Source organism: Frankliniella occidentalis, unplaced genomic scaffold (genome assembly GCF_000697945.3).
Source record: "Frankliniella occidentalis isolate FOCC.00 unplaced genomic scaffold, Focc_3.1 Scaffold33, whole genome shotgun sequence".
Taxonomy (NCBI): Eukaryota; Metazoa; Arthropoda; class Insecta; order Thysanoptera; family Thripidae; genus Frankliniella; species Frankliniella occidentalis.
In genome coordinates, this window is record NW_026267163.1 from 1,440,649 (window position 1) to 1,449,181 (window position 8,533).

The window sequence follows — 8,533 nt, forward strand, 5'->3', positions numbered from 1 at the left end:
TTCCTGCAAGTTCTTGTGGTTTTGAAGAGCGGCTGCGGTTGGCGCGTTGCGTCGTTCGCACTGCTAACAATTATTGTATTTTTCTCAACGTTTGCCGTCCGCCCCACCACACAGGGCGAGTTCCCCGACCTGCCGCTGCACGCGCTGCTGACGCGCGCCTACCCGTACCGCAGCATGCTCGGCCAGGACGGGGTGCGCGCCGTCGAGGACCTGCTGGCCACGTTCCAGGTGACGGAGCCGGAGCGGCCGCTGGAGCTGCGCGTCGGCCAGGTCTCGGACACGGCGCAGCAGCACAAGGCGGCCGTCACCATCAGCTACGGCGGCAGCTCCAGCCAGGTAGAGGTGAGTCTCACAGCGGCCCGGCCTGCACCACGTGTGAACCCGTGACCCTCTCGCGGCTCGTTCACTGGGAGGCTCTTTAGCCCTGCCCATTCTTTGCACTAGTAAAAACTTGGTAATTTTACCTAGTTATTAGCAGTTATCTTTCCCGCTTACTCTGGTACCTCACTCTCCTCATATCTATGCTCATGCACTCGTTCGCCTCTCTCTCTCTCTCTCTCAGGTGTCGCGCGGGGCGGGTGACGGTGGCACTCCTCCGCCCAAGTTCGTCGAGACGCCTTACCAGGAGTCGCTCCTGGCGCAGCTCATGCAGAGCCACGTGGCGGCCGACCTGTGCGTCATCGGGCCGCGGGGCTGCGGCAAGAGCGCCACGGTGCGCCAGCTGGCCGCCACCCTGGGATACACCATCGAGCCCATCGTGCTCTTCCAGGTAGGCCTACCGTCACGGGGAAATATTTCACTCAAAAAATCACTGAAAACCCAATCAGTGAAAATCAAGGAAAATCAACTTACAAAATCAGTAGAAATTCATTCAAAAGTCTATGAAAGGTCATTTTCTGTTTGGATCAGAAAAAATCAAGAACAAACAGAAAAATTTGTGTTCCGCTTGAATTCATAGTGTAGTAGTACCCCTCGAGCGTTCACCATGGTCGTCCTCGAACACTTCCGCCTGGACCGAGCTCATGTCTGCCTGTTTCGCTTTCTGCCCCGCCACAGGACATGACGTCTCGCGACCTGGTGCAGCAGCGCACCACGCTGCCCAACGGCGACACGGTGTGGTACGACTCGCCGCTGGTGAGCGCCGCCCTCAACGGCCACCTGGCCGTGCTGGACGGGCTGCACCGCGTGCACCCGGGCACCCTCGCTGTCATCCACAGGCTGGCGCAGGACCGCGAGCTGCAGCTGCACGACGGCCGCCGCCTGCTGCGCGCCGACCGCTACGAGGAGCTGAGGGCGAAGATGAGCTGGACGGAGGAGCAGATGGCAGCGGCGGGCGTGCAAAAGATACACCCGTCGTTCAGAATCGTCGCCCTGGCTGAACCACCCTCATCGGGTAAGCAGCTGTTTGGATGATGCACTCCTTACTTTCGAGTCTACGTCGATTAATCACGAGCCTTTATTTCGCAGGGAAAGGCTCCACGCAGTGGCTTACACCAGAACTGCTCAACTTGTTTTTGTTTCATGAAATGAGACCTTTAAGCAGTCAAGAAGAGCTTTCAATCATTACCAACCTTGTAAGTTATTTTCGTAAAGTGCAGCTGTTAACTTCTTGAACGTCAACATGAGATAATTTGTATTTGTTCTGATTATAGTATGGTAAGCCGTCATATACTGTAGAAAGTGTGGTGGAGGTAGCTCATAATCTTCGAGAGTCAGAAGATCCGACACTTCGTGCCATTGCTCCTTCTCTATCAACACGGCAACTTCTTCGCATTGCAAGGAGGATGGCTTCATTCCCTTCAGATGCATCTTATGATGCAGTGCAAAGGGCATCTTTAGCAAGGTACGTCTCAGTTTTAACAGTCAAAATTGTCCTCATCATCTAGTGTATAATGAACTTAAGACTTAAGAATGTGAAATATTGATTACAGATTTCTTCCTAACATTGCCCGCCAGTCACTAGAAAAACTTCTATCTTCATTAAATGTTGAGAGAAAAAAGGAATTAGATGGAGATGCCAAAAGTGCAGATTGTGTTATTATTAATGGTGATTCCATAACAATTGGAGGTACTACAGCCAAACGCTATCCTGATACTGCTGCCAAATCAAAAGTTCCTGATATTCTATTTTATGATGTACCTCAGGTATTTATTATCTATAAAATCAGCTGAATTGTAATGCATTTACCTCATTAAGCATTTGACTGTATGTTCAACCTTGAATTTGGTAGCATATTATACTTCTTGAAGCACTGTTGCAAGACTTTGTCCTTGGTGAACACCTCTTACTCGTCGGAAATCAAGGTGTTGGGAAGAATAAGGTGGCTGACAGGCTGCTGCAAATATTAAATCGGCCAAGAGAGTACATTCAACTGCACAGGTAACTATAGGAATCTTCTACTTTTCTAAATTAAAAATTATATGAGCACATTTAAATTAAACAATCATATTTTATGATATGATTCATGGTTTTTAGAGATACAACTGTTCAAACACTTACTTTGCAACCAACTGTAAGAGATGGAATTGTTGTCTATGACGATTCACCTTTAGTGACTGCTGTTAAGCTTGGACATGTTTTAGTGGTTGATGAAGCAGATAAAGCACCAACTCATGTTACATGCATTTTGAAGGTATTTCTGCTTTATTACAGTGCATCCCGCTTAAACCGCGCTCCGCATTAACCGTTTTCCCGCTTAAGCCGTTGTAAACCGAAATTCCCGAGTCAAGTCTCTAGTCCCTCGGGGACCTCCCTTAAACCGTTTCCCGCTTTAACCGTTGCGATTTCGCGAAAGTCGGCCGCGACGGTTTAAGCGGGATGCACTGTATTAATTTTTCTAATTCTTACAATTTCAAAAGATCACTTAAATTTAATGCACAACCTTGTTCTTGTAGACCTTGGTGGAGTCAGGGGAAATGATTTTGTCTGATGGGAGAAGAATAGTACCCTCAAATGACATACGAGCCTCTTCCCCAACTCCTAACATTATTCCTATACATCCAGACTTTAGGATGATTGTTCTTGCAAATAGACCTGGATTTCCCTTTTTGGGTAATGATTTCTTTGGTTCACTAGGTAAGCGGCACTTTCATGAGGTTATTTTTTTAATGCACTGAAATAAAATATGCTTTGACAACTTGTGAATTTTCTGCTGTTCTACTAGGAGATTTATTCAGCTGCCATTCTGTTGACAATCCTAGTCCAGAATCCGAGAGAGCACTACTTAAGAGCTATGGACCCGATGTGCCTGATGCTTTAATAGAGAAACTTGTAAAAGCATTTGGTGAGCTTCGCAACATGGCAGATCAGGGTCTTGTAAATTATCCATATTCTACCAGAGAGGTTGTAAATATTGTGAAACATTTGCAGGTAAGTTAAGTACCGGAATACATTTTCAAGCTTCTATGAAATAAAATTAATATACTAGAGTAGTTTGTATTTAAGTTTTGTTTGTAAGCATTTACAGTATTACATTTGTTTTTTTAATTTTCTTCTTTTAGAAATTCCCTAATGAAGGGCTGGCAAATGTTGTTTCAAATGTCTTTGACTTTGATCAGCACAGTAAAGAAACTTTGGAAACTTTAGTTAGTGTTCTTCACAAACATGGGATTCCAGTTGGGGCCAAGCCAACAAATGTGTCCTTAGCCACAGAGTAAGATGATTTTATTTATCTTATCTTTAACTTTTGGACTTGTGCATTTTATTGTCTTTCTGTTATATGTAATTGTGATGTATCTTGGACTTTCTTTTGGTTCCAAAGAAATTGTGAGTTAGATGTTAATGATGAAAGCTAGAATAAGAAATTATCTATCTATCCTTAAAATAAACTTGTCTAACTAACTCTTGTCTCGTTAAATACCTTGATACATCCTCCAGAAAACCAAGCTTTACAATTACTTAAAGATTTGTATAAGCTTTGTAAAATTACTAGATTTAGTAAAATGCTCATTTTGATTACCAGGTTACCTCTCCCTCCTCTGAAACAAGTGGCGCAGTGGCTGGTAATTCAAACACAAATTTCATCCCTTGGAGTTGAAGAGAGGTTTTTGAAGACGAAACGGCCTGTGTCAGTACCACATGAAATCTTTAATGTTGATAAAGTGGAAGCACGCTCAACATTTTTCAGTGAAATGCAGAGTTATTGGAACATGCCAGTAAACGAATCAACTATCATATCAGGATTAGCTGTTACTAAAGGTTACTATAGTTTTATTTTTAATACAGCGACTCAAAACAAAGAAAGTAAACTGAGAATTTTTTTCCCTCAGGATCTAATTTTGCAGAAGATCTCATTCATGTGGCTACAGTGAATCCCTTAGGAGTATTGACAATGTCTCCATATAAAGACAAAGCTCTTTATTTGTCAATGCAAGGACTTTTGGGTTCTAATCGATTTTCACGATCGCAAGTGTCTATAATCGCATTAGATGGTTTCAGAAAGGGCTCTATTCTTGTTCATGAAGAATCTGTAAGTTTCCACAATGTTTTTTTTTCTCATTGGTCCAAATATAATGTTTCATTTTTAAAGTCAATGATTTTTTTCTGTGTTTTATCATTAGTCAAACAGTTTAGTTCTCTTGGATACAGAAAATAAACTAGCCAGTGCAATACCAGTAGCATCACTGCTTGATCAAGCCACTGAGAAAATATCTCAGCGGTTTGGTGGAGGGAGACAGCAAACAGGATGGAAAATGGTGCCTGTTTGTGGCTCAAATAATGTGGTAAGTGGCGCTACTGGGTTTGAAGAAATTTTAGGGGTGAATATGTGCTTTCTTTTGACTGAGTATGTAGTGACATGATTGTGTTCTTGCTTTTAGATTTTGTATGAAAAGGATGGATCTAAGATAGATCTGATCAATATTGATAATATGACTGCACATTCATTGGCTGTTCCATTTGACATTTCTAGTCTTCATGTTGCTGGAAGTGACACTTGGCTGTTGAGTGATTCTGAGCAAAGGTTGGTTGCTTCATTTGAGTATCTCTGCATATTTTTATACTACAGTTTATTATTTTATTAAATTTCTTTTCCTATTTAGGAGATATTCATTAAAGAAACAAAACATAAATGATAACTGCCCAAGTATTCTGAGAATTATGCATCAGGAGGGGACTGATTCTGATTCAGTCCAGGTACCCATTGGTGCTGTTATACAATGTGATTCAACTGGTTTGGGATCCAAAGCATTGTCTGAGGCCCTGGATCAAAAAATCAGTGCCCCTAACCGTTTACTTTCAACTTCTAAAAGTTTGGCCACAGTTGTCGTAGGATTTCCAGACTTGGATCTCACAGCTTCTGAGGTTTATTCATGGAAAAGAGAACATGGTGTTTCCTCTAAATCTACCGCAATTGTTATGTCTGACATTGGACAGGTGAGTTTTATGAAAAAGAAAAGCCTCCTAGTGCATTTTACGAGAAGCTGTTTCAGAGTAGGTATGATCTCATCCCTTCTTTTTAATGCAGATAGTTAGACCTATCAGAGTTGGGGAAGTTCCTCCTGCCATTGCCCAGCAAAATGATGAAGGGTTAGCCGGCTATCTTGAAGTTGTCGATGTTGTTAATCACAAAATGAGATTTGTCCCAGTTCCTGAGTAAGTACATAAAAAATTTACCTTATGAAAAGTTTGCATCTTTTAACGCTACTTTTCTAAATTACAAAACATTATTTTTCTTTGTAGGCCAAAGGTCAGTTCAACAGCCTCAGCATATGTTTATTCTAATTCACAGCAGCCAATTCTTATTGCTGAGAGGAGCAATAGCGGCCTAGTGACTGTAGATAAAGGTGGTTGTGTTCGCCTGTGGGAGACAGGTTTAGCACAACTTGAGCGGAGTTTAGATGATTGGCAGAAAATGCTTGGAACAGGCATGTCATATATTGTATTAACATTTTAGTATTAGGTAAGTGTTGCTTTCTCCCCTGTTGTTTATTTATGCTGAACTTGAAATTGCAGGAAGGGATGATTTGCAGTTAACTGTTGATCGATATAGCGGTCTTGATGTGTCCAACCCAAAACATGGTAAAGTAGACAAAAATAATGATCCTCATGTGGGAGGGAACACCTGGGCAGGTGGCACAGGTGGTCGTGACACGGCAGGCCTTGGTGGGAAAGGTGGACCCTATCGCCTTGATGCTGGTCATAAAGTCCACCAGGTTTGAATATCGCTCAATATGTCTGAAATCCTTTCATATATTTTGTACCTACCTTATTTATATCTAGTATGCTTGGATTTTTTAGCTGAGTGACGCAGAAAAAGAGGCCATTCCGGAACATGTGAAAAAAGCAGCACGGGAGATGGGTCAAAGAGCTTTTCAGCAAAGACTGAAAGAAATTCAAATGAGTTCTTATGATGCCACTTTGTATGAACAGTTTCACAAGGGTGTGAGCAAACAGGTATGAATGCCGTTTCCTGTAATAAGTCTTTTTGCACCAATGTGTAGTTGAGTTAGCGCCATATTTCTAAAGTCATATTTCTAGAAATTAGATCCATCATGCAATCAAGTCATTTATTGTAACTTGTCTTTCTAGATTCAATCATTAAGGGTTGTATTAAGCAGCCTTCAGGCAAAATCAAAAGAAAGGCAGTGGCTACGACATCAGACCAGTGGGGAACTTGATGATACAAAACTAATTGAAGGTAAGTAGATGTGAGGGATGTTTCATAGGACTCAAGATTTTATGTGGTTTTTTTAATCACTGTAATGTGTGTAATTCCTACATTTTTAGGTTTAACTGGGGAGAAGACAATATACAGGCGCCGTGCTGAGGCTGAGCCTGAACTAGGTGCTCCTCAAATGAAACCGAAGAGATTACGTCTTGTTGTAGACGTCTCAGGCAGCATGTACAGGTAGAAGAGAGGAAGTGAGAAATCTAGTGAATCAGCTTAAGGAATACTCTTTAGATCTCTATCTGGTATTCCTTTGATACAGGTTCAATGGGTATGATGGTCGTCTTGATAGGGAAATGGAAGCCATGGTACTTGTTATGGAAGCATTTCAGGGTCATGAAGATAAAATTCTTTATGATATTCATGGCCATTCTGGAGAGGGCTACGGAATTGAATTTGTTGACTCTTCAAAGCCTCCAAAGGATAATAAACAGCGTTTGGATGTGATCAAAGTAAGAATTGTTTTATATTTTTCAATGTGGTGCTGGTTGTTGTTCCACGACAACTCTCTATATATATTTATATCTATTTCCTTTGGTTTGCTTAGACCATGCACGCACATGCTCAGTTCTGCATGTCTGGAGATCATACATTGGCTGCAACTAAAACGGCCATTAGTAGCCTCGCTCAAGAAGACTGTGATGATGCTATAGTTGTGGTTCTCTCTGACGCCAACCTAGAGCGGTATGGAATCCCACCCAAGAGATTTGCCTCAGCACTAACAGAGGAAACTAAAGTGAATGCTTATGCAATTTTCATTGGATCTTTGGGTGACCAAGCAGCAAAGTAAGCTATTATAGCTGCATGATTTATTTTTTTTTGCTTCAATTCAAATTTTAATCTGCATTTTACTTTGAATTACAGATTAACGAAGCAAATGCCAGCTGGAAGAGCATTTGTTTGTATGGATTTAAAGGACATACCTCAAATACTTCAACAGATTTTCACAGCTTCTATGTTGAATACAGCTTAGGTGCTACCTGAGCAAATATATTTTCCTGGGAGATATTGTACCTGTAATCTAACCATATTTTTTTTAATTTGTAAGATACTATAAGAATATGTAGATAGATAAAGACAGATATCGTGATATTTTTAGATGTTATTTTTAAATAAAAGAAGTATCTATTTTCATGAAGACTGTGAGAAAATAAAACATGCTGGCATGTTTGAATCAGTGTATATTATGTTATCTAACACATCCCACTTCATTTGAATTCAATTGTATCTCTCTGTTCACACTGGTCGGAAAATCATTGCTCACCACACCAACAACAGATAAACAAAATAAGTAAACCCTATTTATCTTGGAAATGATACCTAGATGACAATATGCTCGATCATGCCTCAGGCATCATGGATCAATTCATTCCCTAAATGTAGACACCCCGGCGGCAGTCCTCATGATGAGTACAATAGAGCCTGGCCTGACGAAATGTCTACATTCAGCAAATGAACAGTATACACTTGGGGCCCATCCAAATTTTCTCCAATGTCTCAATGAATTCACATACCTTTCTTATGGGAAAGTGTCAACACGTTGGAGAAATTCCATCACACACTTGCGAGACGGCTCTGATTGTCCGAAGCTCGTTTGTCCGAACGCAATTTATCTATTTTAGTAAATAAAATGAGTAAAGTAGTTAATTACATTCTGTTATTTCATTTAGTGACAGTTGCTGAAATAAGAGCTAAATCAGGTACAGATACCATCAGGAGGGCAAACGAATCGCCTAACTGCAGTTCCGGGCCTGAGGAGGGGGGGGGGGGGAAATTGCCAAGTTCAGCTGTCTCATAGCGCCTTATAGGTAGGCAACATCTTGCTTGTAGAGCTTGCGTGTATTGCGGGATGGCCTACCCGGAGT

At 41.6% G+C, this 8,533-nt stretch overlaps 1 protein-coding gene across 1 annotated transcript; it reads left to right on the forward strand.

Annotated features, from left to right (window-relative positions):
* Positions 1 to 108: 108 nt before the first annotated feature.
* On the forward strand, positions 109 to 7,842 carry LOC113213484 (von Willebrand factor A domain-containing protein 8). The gene is made up of 25 exons (XM_052265955.1): positions 109 to 342; positions 563 to 769; positions 1,057 to 1,393; positions 1,468 to 1,574; positions 1,653 to 1,843; positions 1,932 to 2,145; positions 2,232 to 2,380; positions 2,477 to 2,633; positions 2,896 to 3,076; positions 3,165 to 3,370; positions 3,502 to 3,653; positions 3,963 to 4,198; positions 4,270 to 4,469; positions 4,561 to 4,722; positions 4,819 to 4,961; positions 5,041 to 5,374; positions 5,466 to 5,593; positions 5,681 to 5,869; positions 5,958 to 6,153; positions 6,239 to 6,394; positions 6,530 to 6,638; positions 6,728 to 6,848; positions 6,931 to 7,120; positions 7,216 to 7,454; positions 7,533 to 7,842. Exons 1-25 carry the CDS (start codon positions 175 to 177, stop codon positions 7,639 to 7,641), a joined length of 4,581 nt encoding a protein of 1,526 aa, XP_052121915.1. The 5' UTR covers positions 109 to 174; the 3' UTR covers positions 7,642 to 7,842.
* Positions 7,843 to 8,533: the final 691 nt, after the last annotated feature.